This window comes from Lithobates pipiens, unplaced genomic scaffold (genome assembly GCF_037356315.1).
Source record: "Lithobates pipiens isolate NorthernLeopardFrog02 unplaced genomic scaffold, aLitPip1_a1.2 Scaffold_78, whole genome shotgun sequence".
Taxonomy (NCBI): domain Eukaryota; kingdom Metazoa; phylum Chordata; class Amphibia; order Anura; family Ranidae; genus Lithobates; species Lithobates pipiens.
In genome coordinates this window covers 344110-363358 of record NW_027507901.1, presented here as the reverse complement: position 1 = coordinate 363358, position 19249 = coordinate 344110, and the positions used below count along the sequence as shown (strand labels likewise).

At 49.7% G+C, this 19249-nt stretch overlaps 1 protein-coding gene across 1 annotated transcript in view; it reads right to left on the bottom strand.

The window, feature by feature from the left end:
- Positions 1–15209, bottom strand: part of LOC143959505 (uncharacterized) — a 90273-nt gene extending 75064 nt beyond the window's left edge. The window contains exon 1 of the mRNA XM_077468183.1: positions 15129–15209. Within this exon, the coding sequence (XP_077324309.1) occupies positions 15129–15189 (61 nt within the window). The 5' untranslated portion in view covers positions 15190–15209. The remainder of the gene's footprint in view (positions 1–15128) is intronic.
- Between the last annotated feature and the right edge of the window lie 4040 nt (positions 15210–19249).

Genomic DNA, 19249 nt, shown 5'->3' with positions numbered 1-19249 from the left:
GGGTATTTGTACTTTCCTGACTTGTTCGGGTCACAAGAAGCGAGATAGGCCACCAGTACATCAGATGTGATCAATTTTGTGCGATTCGCACCACAGCTTGTAGACTCTCTAACTTTCACAAAGACCAAATAATATCCACTAATTTGGGTTATTTTTACCAAAGATATGTAGCAGTATAAATTGTGGCCAAAATTTATGAAGAAAAATTAATAATTTGCATAATTCTGTCACAGAAACAAAGAAATATGTGTTTTTTTTCAAAATTTTCGGTCTTTTTTCATTTATAGCGCAAAAAATAAAAACCCCAGAGGTGATCAAATACCACCAAAAGAAAGCTCTATTTGTGGGAAAAAAAGGACACAAAATTCATTTGGGTACAGTGTTGCATGACTGAGTAATTGTCATTCAAAGTGTGAGAGTACCGAAAGCTGAAAATTGGTCTGGGCAGGAAGGGTGTTTAAGTGCCCAGTAAGCAAGTGGTTAAATATGACTATACAAAGCAAAAATAAAAAACAACAACATAATAAATGGTGCAAAACAAATTGCGCACAACATAATCCCTACGGGAGAGGGATTAAAGGCATATCCCTTTAAGCATACAGACCATTGCCATTGCTCAATGGCTCTCAAGGTTAGGTAATGAAGGCCTATTGGCCAAAAAATGTAGGATGAATTAATCATTGGAGATACCAAATGCTATTAGCATACCGCATGTGATCTGGACTTCTGGATGTTTTTGCCTTTTTTTTTAATTGCTTTTTATTTAGGATAAATGAGTGACCTGGACTATTGGGGTCCTTCTATCTTCCCCATTTCCTTCATACGGGAGAGGACTAAACGAGGAGTCCTTTTCCCTTGTTGGAAGAGCTGAGGGTATCTGAGCCTTGTGCTTGGTTCTATGGTGATTGGATGAGGATGAGTTCTGGAACAAGGTGACATCCGGAAACTCTGAACACCTTATTCACTGTCTGACTTTCCTGGATATACTGTAATGCCGTGTACACACGACCGGACTTTTCGACGGACAAGGTGCGATGGTCTTCCCAACGGACTATCGGGAGAGTTCCAAAGGACTTTCCGAACGAATGGACTTGGCCACACACAATCACACCAAAGTCCGACGGATTGGAACGTGATGATGTACGACCGGACTAGAATAAGAAAGTTCACAGCCAGTAGCCAATAGCTGACCTAGCGTCGGTTTTCATCCATCGGACTAACATACAGACGAACTGATTTTTAGACTGGACTCGAGTCCGTCAAAAAGATTTGAAACATGTTTTATTTCTAGGTCCGTTGGACTTTTGGAGAAAAAAAAGTCCACTGGAGCCCACACACGATCGGAATATCCGACGGATCCATTCCGTCAGGCCTAGTCCGTCAAAAAGTCCAGTCTTGTGTAGGCGGCATAAGAGGTCCTGATATCTTGTAAGTAGCGATGGGCTGAACTGCTCTGGTTGTGATTCAAGCAGGGTTCTCCAAACTTCAGAGAGGCTCAGATCCCCTCCAAGGGTCTACTTTGTATTTTGGGGGTGATTTGAAGGGGGTCTGGTGTTCATTTTTAAGAGGGTACTTCACACCAGAAAAATGCACGAGGTCCCTTAAAAAATCCATACTAGACCCTAATGCCGCGTACACACGATCGGAATTTCCGACAACAAATGTTCAACGTGAGCTTGTTCTCTGGAAATTCCGGCCGTGCGTAGGCTCCATCGGACATCTGCTGTCGGAATTTCCGACAACAAATGTTTGAGAGCTAGTTCTCAAATTTTCCCGACAACAAAACTCGGCTCTTCTGCCTCGGAATCAAGCAGAAGAGCCGCACTGGCTATTGAACTTAATTTTTCTCGGCTCGTCATGCGTGTTTTACGTCACGACGTTCTTGGTGATTGGAATTTCCGACAACATTTGTCCGACCGTGTTAATGCAAGACAAGTTTGAGCCAACATCCGTCGGAAAAAAAAATCAACGGTTTTGTTGTTGGAATGTCCGTTTGTCTGTATGCAGCATTAATCTGAGGAAGCAGCCTGGCTGGAAAGTATAATGAAGGAAACAAGAGTGCAACTCCCTCCTGAACCATACCAGGCCACATGCCCTCAACATGGGGGGGGTGCCCGGCAAAGCACCTTGTCCCCATATTGATGAGGATAAGAACCTCATCTCCACAACCCTGGCTGGTGGTTATGGGGCCTGTGAATGGGCGACTTATCAGAATCTGCTCTCTTTAATAATAAGAGGACCCCCCAGGTAAAGGCTCCAACTATGTGAATGAGCAGGGGTGCATAGAACCCCTACTCATTCACAAGAAAAATTATAACCTAGAAATAAATAAAACCAACATTTTGAAAAGTTTCTTACTACAAAAAATTAAATCCACGAAAATGTCCCTCGTTTTAAGTCCATTGTCAATCACAAAGCCTGCTGCCTGCCGACTTACCCTCCAAAAAAAATCCTGACTACCTGGTGCACACGACCAATTCTGACCACGCTCATAGCCGAATGGTAGCTCCCTGACCTGCCATTAATATATAAAGGAATGTGATGGTGGTGTCATGGCACTGCCATTGATGTCACTGCTATCCCTGCCCCTTAAGTGGTGGAGATTCCTGGTGATGTGAGGGATTCTTAGGGGCATAGTGGGTGCCAGCACCCCCGGCTTCCTTAGGCTTCCTTAGGAACCAGAGACAGCCGGATGCTGTCACGTATAGAAGCTATAGAAATACTGCTTCTGTATATGATGGAGAAGGGATCTCACCGCTCCAGGAGCACACATGCAGGCTGTAAACTGTTCTCTTCGGCTGGGAAGCCACAGGTGCTGGCTATTACCACTAGCAACAGATGAAAAACAAGCACTGGACTGCAGCACTCTTCAGAAGACCACTTTCTTTTATTGGAAAATCACATCACAGCTCAACAAACACCGCGAACAAGGAAAAATGACTTGCTTATTCATAGCACTACAACTAGTGCGAAACATCAGCAATTTTTCCTTGTTAGCTGTGTTTGTTGAGCTGTGATGTGATTTTCCAATAAAAGAAAGTTGTCTTGTGAAGAGTGCTGCAGTCCAGAGATTGTTTTTCGTCTGTTTCTGTATATGATATATGGCTCCCGCCAAATGGACAAAGGTTCGGGCATATGTCCAAATACCCAAAACAACCAAAGTTTACCTCAAGGGTCCACTGGGTGGCAGTGCGAAGGCCCCTTCCTTTTAATGACCTGGAAGCCTCTCTTCCGGGTCCCGGTGTCACTGTCCCCAGTATGGCCTTGGAAGAATCGATCTTCACTCCATTCATGTCCTTGGAGGACAGGTAAGAAATCAGGACCCCCCATGTCTCATTAAAGACAACCTGTCACCAATAATACATCACATGGGGATTTTTAGTGTAAAAATGAAATCACTTAAAATCCCCTTCAAAATATTTTGAGCCCCCACACATACAAATGTGTACGAATGCACATATGAATGTAAATGCACACGTTGGGGAGACAAGGCACAAAAACATCAATTTCACCATACATGTTACATATCGCCGCTCATATCGACTGGGATCAATAATTCCAGGCTCGTTATTTACAGGTAGCTCCAAGCTGATGATGACCTATACGGGACTTTTAAAGCATCACCTATGGGAAATATAAGGAGCTGAAGTTTGTCGCCATTTCACGGGCGCCTGCAACTTGAAGGCTTGACATGTTGGGTATCTATTTACTCGGCGCAACCTCATCTATTATATTATACCAAAATAATTGGATAATATATTGTGATTATGAGTCTGTAAAATTAACATTGGTGGGAGTTTTTATTGAACTAATACATTTTGTAAACCATTGCGATAATATTGCGTAACATAAAAAATTAGAACTACCAACATTTTATTTTCTAGGATGATCTGTTTTCGGAAAATCTAAAATGTTTGGGGGGGTTCTACGTAATCTTCAGGCTTTAAATGTCTTTTTAAACGCTCGTGTAAAAAAAAAAAAAAACGTAAAAATGGTGTTGGCAGGGAAAGGGTTAAAGATGGAGGCAAGTAGTTGATTTCTGGTTTTGATTGATTAATTGATCGGGATGTGTATGTCATCTATATAGCGTGCGTGCGGACATGTTGGCAGTGAAGGAGAGGACGTTACTTTCTTTCCATTTCTATGTCTTTGTATCGGTATGTCTTGTTTCTTCTTGGTCATGAATGATGAGCGATGATTGGCGGATGGTGGGAGTAGGCGGGTTCCGTAATAAATCTTCTCATTATCTCCTGTGACAGGATGCAAAGCTCCAGCTGGCTGTGTGTATAATGTGTATATATAGTGTGTATATATAGTGTGTACACATCATTATGGAAAGCAGAGAGGACAGAACACAAAGAGACTCCGATCATCACCACATCATTATCCTGGATACACCGTGTTATAGAAAGATGGGGGGGAGGGGGCAGAGTACTCCTCGATAGGCATACAGCAATATAGAGAGAGATACACCACTGTATATATAATCTGTAGATCAGGAGGAGTGCTATAGATCTGTGTCTATAGGTGAGAAGTCTTATAGATCAGGAGGAGTGCTATAGATCTGTGTCTATAGGTGAGAAGTCGTATAGATCAGGAGGTGTGCTATAGATCTGTGTCCACAGGTGAGGAGTCCTATAGATCTGTGGTTATCTATACAGGAGAAACATCCTGTAGATCTGACTCTATGAGCACCCATACCACCACCTATATCACTTTATTACCCACAGTACCCATAACATCACCATCATTATACACAACACCCATAATATGACCCCATCACCCACAGTACCCATCAGATGACCCCATCACCCTCAGTACCCATCAGATGACCCCATCACCCTCAGTACACCTCAGATGACCCCATTACCCTCAGTACCCATCAGATGACCCCATTACCCTCAGTACCCATCAGATGACCCCGTCACCCTCAGTACCCATCAGATGACCCCATTACCCTCAGTACCCATCAGATGACCCCGTCACCCTCAGTACCCATCAGATGACCACATCACCCTCAGTACCCATCAGATGACCCCATCACCCTCAGTACCCATCAGATGACCCCATCACCCTCAGTACCCATCAGATGACCCCGTCACCCTCAGTACCCATCAGATGACCCCATCACCCTCAGTACCCATCAGATGACCCCATCACCCTCAGTACACCTCAGATGACCACATCACCCTTAGTAGACCTCAGATGACCCCATTGCCCACAGTACCCATAACATGACCCATCACCCACAGTACCCCTCATGCCACGTACACATGACCGGACTTTCCGGCAGAAAAGGTCAGACGGAATCATTTCATCGGATATTCCGATCATGTGTGGGGGCTTCAGGTGACTTTTTTTTTTTTTCAAAAATTCAGATGGACCTAGAAATACAACATGTTTTAAATCTTTCCGAAGGAATCAATTTCTATCGGGAAAACCGTTCCTCTGTATGGTATTCTGACGGACCAAAAACGACGCAAGGGCAGCTATTGGCTACTGGCTATTGAACTTCCTTTTCTAGTCCCGTCGTACATCATTGCGTTCTAAATGAACGGATTTTGGTGTGACCGTGTGTGGGCAAGTCAGTTTTAGCGGAACTCCATCAGAACTCTGTTGGAAAGACCGGTCGTGTGTACGCAGAGTTAGATGACCACAATGCCCATAGTACCCATAACATGACCCATCACCCTCAGTACCCCTCAGATGACCCATCACCGACAGTACCCATACCATGACCCATCACCCACATTACCCATAACATAACCCATCACCCACAGTACCCATAACATGACCCATCACCCACAGTACCCATAACATGACCCATCACCCACAGTACCAATAACATGACCCATCACCCACAGTACTCATAACATGACCCATCACCCACAGTACTCATAACATGACCCATCACCCACAGTACCCATAACATGACCCATCACCCACAGTACCCATAACATGACCCATCACCCACAGTACCAATAACATGACCCATCACCCACAGTACTCATAACATGACCCATCACCCACAGTACTCATAACATGACCCATCACCCACAGTACTCATAACATGACCCATCACCCACAGTACTCATAACATGACTAGTGATGGACGAACTTCCGACGGGACGTTTCGCGAACGCGAAACGCGAACGGGCACAAACGTTCGCGAAAACGACCGTTCGCCGCGGGCTCCATTGACTTCAATGGGAGGCGAATTTCGCAAACCTTTAGGTCGAATTTGCGGCCACGGGGTAATTATTAGGGGGTAGCACGTAGTCCCACCACCTGGACAATAGCATAATACATGTATGAGGTGAATTTGGGATCGATAACTACAAGCATTTTTTTTTTATTTGGGAAATTGTTCTGACAATTCAGGACTATGGAGCTAATGAAGGCAATGGAGGAGAGGGAAGGTCAGGGACCAGGGTAGGCAAACAAGAGGGTGCAGGAGATACAGAGCACTGACAGCAGCACCGTAATACAGAGCACTGACATCAGCACCGTGACATACAGCGCTGACAGCAGCTCCGTGACATACAGCGCTGACAGCAGCTCCGTGACATACAGCGCTGACAGCAGCTCCGTGACATACAGCGCTGACAGCAGCTCCGTGACATACAGCGCTGACAGCAGCTCCGTGACATACAGCGCTGACAGCAGCACCGTGACATACAGCGCTGACAGCAGCTCCGTGACATACAGCGCTGACAGCAGCTCCGTGACATACAGCGCTGACAGCAGCTCCGTGACATACAGCACTGACAGCAGCTCCGTGACATACAGCGCTGACAGCAGCTCCGTGACATACAGCGCTGACAGCAGCACCGTGACATACAGCGCTGACAGCAGCTCCGTGACATACAGCGCTGACAGCAGCTCCGTGACATACAGCGCTGACAGCAGCTCCGTGACATACAGCACTGACAGCAGCTCCGTGACATACAGCGCTGACAGCAGCTCCGTGACATACAGCGCTGACAGCAGCACCGTGACATACAGCGCTGACAGCAGCTCCGTGACATACAGCGCTGACAGCAGCTCCGTGACATACAGCGCTGACAGCAGCTCCGTGACATACAGCGCTGACAGCAGCTCCGTGACATACAGCGCTGACAGCAGCTCCGTGACATACAGCGCTGACAGCAGCTCCGTGACATACAGCGCTGACAGCAGCTCCGTGACATACAGCGCTGACAGCAGCACCGTAAGCAGCCCCAGGAGGAAGTCAGCACAGCACAGGGATGGTGTGATCCCCTCATAATAAGAACCCCCAGGAGGAAGTCAGCACAGCACAGGGATGGTGGGAGCCCCTCATAATAAGAACACCCAGGAGGAAGTCAGCACAGCACAGGGATGGTGGGAACCCCTCATAATAAGCAGCCCCAGTAGAAATATGACACCGCTCAACCTCTTCAAAGAGGAGGGTAGGGGCATATAGTACGGTGTGCTTTTTTGGGTCAGGGAAGTGAGCCAAATGAATTAAGAAGGTCTGTGTGCTTGATTCCAAAAATTGTTTATAGACATATACATGGTCTACTGATCACATGTGTTGAATTCCTCCGAGATCCATGCCTCATTCATTTTTAGAAATGTGAGGTAGTTAACACTGTGGTGAGCTAGGCGAGTACGCTTATCGGTCACAATCCCCCCTGCTGCGCTGAACGTCCTTTCGGACAGGACACTGGATGAGGGGCAAGCCAACAGTTCGATTGCAAATTGGGCAAGCTCTGGCCAGAGGTCAAGCCTGCCCACCCAGTAGTCTAGGGGTTCATCACTCCTCAGAGCGTCCACATCGGCCGTTAACCCAATGTAGTCGGACACCTGACGGTCTAGGCGTTCCCTGATGCTGGATCCGGATGACACCTGTCGATGGGTCGGCTGAAAGAATGACCTCATATCCGAAGTCACCAACACATCTTCAAACCGGCCTCTTCTTGCAGGCGCTGTTGGATTGGTACCCGCAAATCCTTCTCTGGGAGTGGGAATTGCTCCTCTGCCAGCGCACGCAAAAGCAGAATGCAGCATTTCTCGAAGCAAGGCCTGGAAGTGCTGCATTCTGACAGCCCTCTGCGACGGCGGTAACATTTCCGCCATTTTGTGTTTGTACCGGGGGTCTAAGTACGTTGCCACCCAGTACTGGTCCTTGACCCTCATGCTTTTTATACGGGGGTCCCTATTAAAACACTGGAGCATGAAGGCCCCCATTTGCACTAAAGTGGAAGCGGTGTGGTGGCCTGGCTCCTGCTCATCATCCAGGATAATGTCGTCCTCTTCATTCTCCTCTCCCCATCCTCGCACAACAGGGATCCCAGAAAGGTTTAAAGCATGCTCTTCTTGCTCCTGCTCATCCGCCCCGGCACCATCCTCCTCTGACTCCTCATCAGACTCCTGTTGTTGACTTGTCTCAGATAGAGTAGCCCCCCCTGGGAATTCATCCAGCATTGCGACTTCCTCATCTTCCCGCTCCTGCTCCTCCACAGCCTGATCAATGACACGACGCAATGCACGCTCCAGAAAGAAGGCATAAGGTACCATGTCACTGATGGCGCCATGGCTGCGACTGACCAGTTTGGTGATCTCCTCAAATGGCCGCAGAAGTCTGCATGTGTCGCGCATGAGCAGCCACTGGCGCGGTGAAAAAAAACCCAGCTCCCCAGAACCGTTTCTTTCGCAGAGTTCATACAGGTAGACGTTAACTGCACGTTTCTGCTGGAGCAGCCTATCAAGCATATAGAAGGTTGAGTTCCATCGCGTCGGGCAATCGCAAATAAGACGTCTGACCGGCAGATGGTGTCGCCGCTGAATGTCAGCAAGGCGAGCCATGGCCGTGTAAGATCTTCTGAAATGGGCCGAGATTTTCCTTGCCTGCCGCAAGATGTCCTGGACCCCAGGGTATTTGACAAGGAATCGCTGCACGACCAAGTTTAAGACGTGTGCCATGCACGGCACGTGCGTGATTTTGCCCTGTTTCAATGCGCTAAGCAGATTGGCACCGTTGTCACACACCACTTTACCAACTGTCAAATTGAGCGGTGTTAGCCACTCATCTGCCTGTGAACGCAAAGCTGAAAGGAGTGCCGGGCCAGTGTGGCTCTTTGCTTCCAGGCACAACAGACGCAGCACGGCATGGCAACGTCTCACCTGGCATGTGGAATAGGTTCTGGGGAGCTTGGGCGGTGCAGTGGAAGAGACGCTAGCAGCGGAAAAGGAGGAGGCAGCTGAGGAGGAGAGGGAGGAGGATGGAGTAGGAGGAGGAGAAGAAGAGTCAGGCCTGCATGCAATCCGTGGCGGTAAAACCAAATCTACACGGGTGCCACGGGTTACATGCTTGACGGCCGTCAGAAGGTTCACCCAGTGGGCAGTAAAACTGATATACCTTCCCTGCCCGTGTTTGCTAGACCACGTGTCTGTGGTCAGATGTATCTTGGCACCGACACTGTGTGCCAGAGATACATTCACTTGCCGCTGAACATGGCCATATAGCTCTGGGATGCCCTTCTCTGAGAAATACTTCCTTCCTGGGACCTTCCATTGTGGTGTTCCAATGGCCACAAATTTGCGAAAGGCCTCCGAGTCCACCAGTTTATATGGCAGTAGTTGGCGGGCTATGAGTTCTGACAAGCCAGCCGCCAACCGTTGGGCAAGAGGGTTATCCGGCGTCATCATTTTTTTACGCTCAAACATTAGGCCCACGGAAGCCTGCCTTTTTGCAGAAAAATGTGAGCTTGGCGTGATGGAAGGTGGAGTGGAGGACAATTGTGAGGAGAGAGGAGAAGGAGAAGTAGAAGACGAGGCTGGACGGTGAGAGCCTGCAGTGTGGCTTTGTGTGTTCCGTTGCTCCCACTGGGCTCGGTGATGGCTGCTCATGTGCCTTCTTAAGGCGGTCGTCCCTAGGTGAGTATTGGGCTTACCGCGACTAACGCGTTGACTGCAAAGATTGCAGATGGCAACGCTATTGTCAGCAGCGGACACGTTAAAAAAAGCCCACACTGCGGAGCCATGTGCCGGTGTCCTGGGAGCGCCAGATGTGACCGTACATGGTCGATGACTCGCTCCTGATACATTTGCAGTCTGCTTTGTCCCTGCTGTGCAATGTAAGTCATTGCTGCTTCTCCTCCCTATCTGCTGGTCCATATCTCCCTCTGAACTCCCCTCCTCTTCCTCTCTTGTGGGCACCCACGTGACATCACTAGACACGTCATCATCAACGTCACCTTCCCCACCGCTATAAGTAGAGTAGGCAGCAACACCGGGGACCAACCTCCTCCTTGGGCTGATCTGGGTACTGGCGTCAGACTGCTGAGTAGCGCTTGTTGCTACCTCCTCTTCCTGATCCAATACCAAGAGTGGCTGCGCATCAGAAATGTCCTCTTGATATGGATCGGAAAATAATTCCAGTGACTCAAGCGGAAGGTATGTGGTGGTGGTGGTGGTGGTCGTGTTGTTGGTGGTAGTGTCTTTGGGGGTGCACATAGCAGAGAGTGAAGAAGAGGGTGCAGATCGAGAGGATGAGGAGGGTGCAGAAGAGTAAGGCTGAGCGAGCCACTCAACCAAGTCTGGTGCATCCTTTAAAGTAATTGAACGCACCTTCTGCAACTTCCCACTTTGGCTCAAGCCTGTTGCTCCTGCCCTACCCCTACCACCCCTGCGGAAGGGCCTGCCTCTTCCTCTGCATGTCATTTTTTAAATGACCCTGTGACAAAACTCTTAGTCCCTATACCGCTGAAGGACTGCTGCAGTATAGGTGAGCGGTCAGCAGTGGTGCACGTCAACCCTATCTATTGTGGACCTATAGCGGTCCTTACAGAACAGCAGACTGTACCGCACTCAAGCCTATGTACCGTAGCACCCTATACCAAGTTACCAGTCCTTATAAGAACTTTTGTGGACCAAGCAGGTTGTGTATTAGTGTTTAGCAGACTGTACGTCAGTCCCTATACCGCTGAAGGACTGCTGCAGTATAGGGCAGCGGTCAGCAGTGGTGCACGTCAACCCTATCTATTGTGGACCTATAGCGGTCCTTACAGAACAGCAGACTGTACCGCACTCAAGCCTATGTACCGTAGCACCCTATACCAAGTTACCAGTCCTTATAAGAACTTTTGTGGACCAAGCAGGTTGTGTATTAGTGTTTAGCAGACTGTACGTCAGTCCCTATACCGCTGAAGGACTGCTGCAGTATAGGGCAGCGGTCAGCAGTGGTGCACGTCAACCCTATCTATTGTGGACCGATAGCGGTCCTTACAGAACAGCAGACTGTACCGCACTCAAGCCTATGTACCGTAGCACCCTATACCAAGTTACCAGTCCTTATAAAAACTTTTGTGGACCAAGCAGGTTGTGTGTTAGTGATTAGCAGACTGTACGTCAGTCCCTATACCAATGAAGGACTGCTGCAGTATAGGGCAGCGGTCAGCAGTAGTGCACGGCAACCCTATGTATTGTGGACCGATAGCGGTCCTTACAGAACAGCAGACTGTAACGCACTCAGGCCTATGTACCGTAGCACCCTATACCAAGTTACCAGTCCTTATAAGAACTTTTGTGGACCAAGCAGGTTGTGTGTTAGTGATTAGCAGACTGTACGTCAGTCCCTATACCAATGAAGGACTGCTGCAGTATAGGGCAGCGGTCAGCAGTAGTGCACGTCAACCCTATGTATTGTGGACCGATAGCGGTCCTTACAGAACAGCAGACTGTACTGCACTCAGGCCTATGTACCGTAGCACCCTATACCAAGTTACCAGTCCTTATAAAAACTTTTGTGGACCAAGCAGGTTGTGTGTTAGTGATTAGCAGACTGTACGTCAGTCCCTATACCAATGAAGGACTGCTGCAGTATAGGGCAGCGGTCAGCAGTAGTGCACGGCAACCCTATGTATTGTGGACCGATAGCGGTCCTTACAGAACAGCAGACTGTAACGCACTCAGGCCTATGTACCGTAGCACCCTATACCAAGTTACCAGTCCTTATAAGAACTTTTGTGGACCAAGCAGGTTGTGTGTTAGTGATTAGCAGACTGTACGTCAGTCCCTATACCAATGAAGGACTGCTGCAGTATAGGGCAGCGGTCAGCAGTAGTGCACGGCAACCCTATGTATTGTGGACCGATAGCGGTCCTTACAGAACAGCAGACTGTACTGCACTCAGGCCTATGTACCGTAGCACCCTATACCAAGTTACCAGTCCTTATAAGAACTTTTGTGGACCAAGCAGGTTGTGTGTTAGTGTTTAGCAGACTGTGCGTCAGTCCCTATACCGCTGAAGGACTGCTGCAGTATAGGGCAGCGGTCAGCAGTAGTGCACGGCAACCCTATGTATTGTGGACCGATAGCGGTCCTTACAGAACAGCAGACTGTAACGCACTCAGGCCTATGTACCGTAGCACCCTATACCAAGTTACCAGTCCTTATAAGAACTTTTGTGGACCAAGCAGGTTGTGTGTTAGTGATTAGCAGACTGTACGTCAGTCCCTATACCAATGAAGGACTGCTGCAGTATAGGGCAGCGGTCAGCAGTAGTGCACGGCAACCCTATGTATTGTGGACCGATAGCGGTCCTTACAGAACAGCAGACTGTAACGCACTCAGGCCTATGTACCGTAGCACCCTATACCAAGTTACCAGTCCTTATAAGAACTTTTGTGGACCAAGCAGGTTGTGTGTTAGTGATTAGCAGACTGTACGTCAGTCCCTATACCAATGAAGGACTGCTGCAGTATAGGGCAGCGGTCAGCAGTAGTGCACGGCAACCCTATGTATTGTGGACCGATAGCGGTCCTTACAGAACAGCAGACTGTAACGCACTCAGGCCTATGTACCGTAGCACCCTATACCAAGTTACCAGTCCTTATAAGAACTTTTGTGGACCAAGCAGGTTGTGTGTTAGTGTTTAGCAGACTGTGCGTCAGTCCCTATACCGCTGAAGGACTGCTGCAGTATAGGGCAGCGGTCAGCAGTAGTGCACGTCAACCCTATGTATTGTGGACCGATAGCGGTCCTTACAGAACAGCAGACTGTAACGCACTCAGGCCTATGTACCGTAGCACCCTATACCAAGTTACCAGTCCTTATAAGAACTTTTGTGGACCAAGCAGGTTGTGTATTAGTGTTTAGCAGACTGTGCGTCAGTCCCTATACCGCTGAAGGACTGCTGCAGTATAGGGCAGCGGTCAGCAGTAGTGCACGGCAACCCTATCTATTGTGGACCGATAGCGGTCCTTACAGAACAGCAGACTGTACCGCACCCAAGCCTATGTACCGTAGCACCCTAGACAGACCAAGTTACCAGTCCTTATAAGAACTTTTGTGGAACAAGTGAGTTGTGAATGATTAGCAGACTGCAGCAGAAGGGCAGCAGTCAAGTATAATATTCTTTCTATATTTGGAAGAAAGAATATTATACGTGTACAAGCCTATTACCGTACCACTGATACCAGTCCTGAAAAGAACCTTTGTGGAACTAATAGTAACAGCAAGTCTTTAAAATTATCCTCACTGCCTGACACACTGCTTCCTGCCTGTCCCTATACAAATTGGCAAAAAAGAGTAGGCTGGAACGATTAGCTGGAACAGCTCTTTTGTGGACCTGATAGTAACAGCTAATGATGATGATGATGATGATGATGAAGAAAGACTAATCTGGCTGAGCTGTCCCTAAAATAGCAGCATACAGCGCTCTGTCCCTTTATCTAAACTGACAAAAGAAACTCAGGCTGCTGACCTAACACCTATACCAGTCCTGAAAAGAACTTTTGTGTACCAAATAGCTAGCGTTTTCTCTGTCCCTACTCCACACAGGATCCTTTCCCTACAGTGACAGAAGAAAGAATGTAAAATGGCCACCGGATCGGGTGTATTTATAGGTTAGGGGGAATGTCCAAGTGTCCATGAGCTGTCATGTCTCAATTGGTTGTCCTGTAACACATGATAAACGTGTCACGAAAGGTTAAAGTTCTTGTATACATTAAACACGTAAGTCCGCCGGGGCGAACGACGGAAAAAGGCGTTCGAACCCGCGGACGGCGAAAGTCGGAAATTCGCCGCGAAACGACCGCCGGGCGAACCGTTCGGCCATCACTAAACATGACCCATCACCCACATTACCCATAACATGACCCATCACCCACAGTACCAATAACATGACCCATCACCCACAGTACCCATAACATGACCCATCACCCACAGTACCAATAACATGACCCATCACCCACAGTACCCATAACATGACCCATCACCCACAGTACTCATCAGATGACCCTCTCACTCATAATACTCATCAGATGACCTGATCACCCAGAGTAACTGTCAGACGACCCCATCACCCTCAGTACCCATAACATGACCCATCACCCACAGTACCCATAACATGACCCATCACCCACAGTACCAATAACATGACCCATCACCCACAGTACTCATCAGATGACCTCATCATCCACAGTACCCATAACATGACCCATCACCCACAGTACCCATCAGATGACCCCATCACCATCCGTACCCCTCATATGACCCTATTACCCACAGTGCCCGTCAAATTACCCCATCAACCACAGTGCCCATCAGATGACCCTCTCACTCATAATACTCATCAGATGACCTGATCACCCAGAGTAACTGTCAGACGACCTCATCACCCTCATTACCCCTCATATGACGCCATTGCTCATCAAATGACCCTATCACCCACAGTGCCCATGAGATGATCCCATTGCCCACAGTACCCATCAGATTACCCTCTCACCGACAAAATTCCGATCATATGACCTCATCACCCACAATACCCATCAGATGACCTCCTCACCAAGAGTACCCATCAGATGACACCATTGCCCACAGTATTCATCAGATTACCCTCTCACCCACAAAATACCCATCATATGACTTCCTCACCCACAATACCCATCAGATGACCTCCTCACCCAGAGTACCCATCAGATGACACCATCACCTACAGTACCCATCAGATGAACGCATCGCCCTCAGTACCCATCAGCTGACCTCTTCCCATAAAACGATCCCTATCATACACCTGTATTAATTATCCTCAAATCCGTACATAAAAGAAACCCCAAGAACCTTCAAAGTAATGGTTCGGAGGAGGAGGAGGAGGAGGGTACCTTGTATAGGGGGTGCCAGCTGGAGGCACAGCAGGGTGAGGAGGCAGGCAGAGCTCAGCATAGTGCTACCGGAAAGTCCGAGGTGACAATGACAGGAGATGAGGAGGGGTGGGGGATATCTGTACATACATATTTACCTGAACACAGTGTCATCATCACACCATCCGCCCCTCCTCCACCCCCACATACCTTTCACTATCTCTGTGTATATATATATATATATATATAGATATCAGGGTGGGCACCTGTGACAATCAGATCTATATATACAGGAGGGATCGGATCTTTTCTGAAGGGAGACAATTATATGCTTTTTGCAGAGCCAGTTTTTGTCGGTGACTGTATGTACAGCTTTCATTTCCATATTTTATAGCCATCCATAAATGACTGTTGGTGGCTCCTTCTCCATCCTCCCCGGGTTGTCTATTAAACGTGTAATGTGATTATAATCATGTATGTAACCCAGTGGAGGCCCGTCCATTAGGGGCGCCCGAGTGCCGCCCCCTCTATCCATGGCCGCCACCCCCTATTCATGCGTCTGGCCCTTTTCAGGACGCCAGGCACATTAATTACAGCGGCAGGGGGATATTTTTTTAAGCACCTGATTAAAGCCATAGGCTCTGATAGGCTTCAAAATAGGGTGGGCTCGGGGCGCAGAGCATTGCGCTACGAGCCCACCCAGGTGTAACAACAATGAATATTCACAATTGAAACACTGATCCAATCAGAGGCAGGTCTGAGACCCGTTTTCCGATTGGCTGAAAAGAGAAGAATCCCTATCGGCCACCAAGGAGGAGGGAGGAAACGGAAGCCCGTGGAGAGCAGAGGAAGGGAAAGCCACCACTGCCAAGCAAGGCAAAGCCACCGGTGAAGCCACCAGTGAAGCCCAGGAGAAGCACTGCCCACCATAGATGGGGTAAGTGCACCAGACCCAACCACCGGGGGGGTTGGGACTGTTTTCCACCCCCCCTAAAAAAATTACCATTGATATTACCTCTCCCTGGGTACATGTATACATTGTATTTGTCTGGAGCAGACGGTGTGAGGAACAGGAATAAATGTTTATACATCAGAGGGATAATGGGGGACACCCTGGACAGTCCCCCCTAAAATACCTACCAGACCCTAAGAGAATGGTATGGATTTTGGAGGGGGGGGGGTCACGTCACACAATTTTTTTTTTTTTATGAGGTCTTCCTAAAAACCTATACCAGATCCTTAATCACCCCATGCAGCCTGGCTGGCCAGAAAAGGGAGGGGATGAGCAAGCACCCCCCATGAACGATACCATTACACATGCCCTTTTCATGGGGGGATCCCATGTCAATGAGGACAAGGGCCTCTTCCTCACAACCCTGGCATAGTGGTTGTGGACAGTGTCGTCTCGCTAGGGGGGGTTTACCCATCAGATGACCCTCCCGCCAGAGGCCCTGATCTGTGCCTCTCAGGTCTCGTGGCTGTGTCCCTCAGTGGAGCGGACCGAAGCCGCCTCCCCCTCCTCTCTGTTTACATCCACACAGGAGGAGGAGCCTAGGGGACACACCGCTGTGTATATCCGTCTGTGCTGTTCTGAGGTCTGTACACTTTACTATGGGTAGATGGACATGTGCGGGGGGGCACAATGGGAGGGGAGAGGGGTGTCTATACTGATGGGGGGGTCTGCATTGAAGGGGTGTCTATTTTGATGGTGGGGGTCTGCACTGAGGGGGGGAGTGTCTATACTGATGGGGGGTCTGCACTGAGGGGGGTGTCTATACTGATGGGGGGTCTGCACTGAGGGGGCTGTCTATACTAGTGGGGGGTCTGCACTGAAGTGGGGTCTGCACTGATGGGGGTGTCTATACTGATGGGGGTATGCACTGAGGAGAGGATCTATACTGATGGGGGGTCTGCACTGAGGGGGGGTGTCTATACTAGTGGGGGTCTGCACTGAGGAGAGGATCTATACTGATGGGTGGGTCTGCACTGGGGGTCTCTATACTGATGGGGGGTCTTCACTGATGGGGGGTTTGCACCGAGGGAGGTGTCTATACAGAGGGGGGTGTCTATACTGATGGGGGGGTCTTCACTGATGGCTGATGGGGGGTCTGCACTGAGGGGGGTGTCTATACTGAGGGGGGTCTCCATATTGATGGGGGGTATGCACTGAGGAGGGGGTCTATACTGATGGGTGGGTCTGCACTGATGGGGGAGTCTGCACAGAGGGAGGTGTCTATACAGAGGGGGGTGTCTATACTGATGGGGGTCAGCACTGAGGGGGGTCTATACTGATGGGGAGGTCTGCACTAGGGTGATGTCTATACTAATGGGGGTCTGTACTGTGCAAGGGGGTCTGCATTAAGTGGGGAGGTCTATACTGATGGAGGGGGTCTGTACTGATGGAGAGGGTCTGTACTGATGGAGGGGGTCTATACTGAGGAAAGGGGGTCTGTACTGAGGGAGAGGTCTATACTGATGGAGGGGGGTTTGTACTGAGGGAGGGGGTATTTACTTAGTTCGGGGGGTCTATACTGAGGGAGGGGGTATGTAGTTAGTTGAGGGGGGTCTACTGTGGTGGGGGGTCTGTACTGAGGGGGGACTATAGTTGGTGGAGGGGGTGACACCATTTTTTTTGCACCAGGGGACACCAACCCTAGTGACGCCACTGGTTGTGGTGGGTCTGCAGGTGGAAGGCTTATCGGAATCTGAAAGCAATCTCTCATAATAAGGGGGCCCTGGATAGTGGCCCTCCCACCCGTGAATGTGACAGCTCCATTAGCTTTATAACAAAAGGGGCGAGGATGGTGATGACATCATTGACTATATTTGGTAAAGCCGCGTACACACGTAGCGGTATGTCCGACGTACTTAGTCTGGCGGACTTCCCGCCAGACTGTCCGCCGGATTTTCCGAACAGGCTACTTGCCCACACACGGCACTTTTTGAGCGGACTAATACGGCGTACTAAGTCCACCGTACTATCCGTCCTACTTTTGAAATGAACGGACTCGCCCACACACACGCAGAGGAAAGTCCGCTCATTTCGAGCGTATCTCCAGGTAGGCGGGGCCCGCGAAGGAGACGTCGCTGGCCCCGCCGCCTGGTATGGACTTAAAGGGGAACCCCAATGCCGAAAAAAAACGGCGTGGGGGTCCCCCCCAAGTCCACAACAGACCCTTGTCCGAGCAGGCTACCCGGCCTGCCAGGAAAGGGGGGGCGAGCGAGCAAGCGCCCCCCCCCCCTCCTGAGCCGTACCAGGCCGCGTGCCCTCAACATAGGGGGTGCCTTGGGGAAGGGGGGGCCGCGCGCCCCCCCACCCCAAAGCACCTTGTCCCCATGTTGATGAGGACAAGGGCCTCTTCCCGACAACCCTGGCCGTTGGTTGTCGGGGTCTGCGGGCGGGGGGCTTATCGGAATCCGGGAGCCCCTTTAATAAGGGGGCCCCCGGATACCGGCCCCCCACCCTATGTGAATGAGTATGGGGTACAATGTACCCCTACCCATTCACCTGTAAAATAAAAGTACAAAAAAAACACAACACACGAGATAAAATACTTTATTGCACAGCTCCGGGGGTCTTCCGTCTTCGGGGGTCTTCTTGTAGCTCTTTTGCTAGCGGAGGAGTCCGGCTTTCTTCCTCGCCGCCGGCTTCTTCTTCCGACTTCGGGGGTCTTGTCCCCCTCTTCGGTTCTTCTGCCGGGCCACCTCGCCTTCTTATAGCTCTTTTACAGGCGGTGGCCCGGTCTTCTGTCGCCGCCACCGCCTTCTGTTCTTCTTCTTCTTCTTCTTCTTCTTCTTCTTCTCCAGGAGATGTTGACTCGACAATCTCTCCCCCCCTTGCCCAAGGCACCCCCCATGTTGAGGGCACGCGGCCTGGTACGGCTCAGGAGGGGCGCTCGCTCGCCCCCCCTTTCCTGGCCGGCCGGGTAGCGTGCTCGGACAAGGGTCTGTTGTGGACTTGGGGGGGATTTTTTTTGCCGTTGGGGTTCCCCTTTAAGTCCATACCAGGCGGTGGGGCCAGCAATGTCTCCTTCGCGGGTCCCGCCTACCTGGAGACCTGCTCAAAATGAGCGGACTTTTCTCCGGGCGGGAAAAGTCCGCTCATTTCAAAAGTACGGCGGACTGGCATACACACGGCCGGA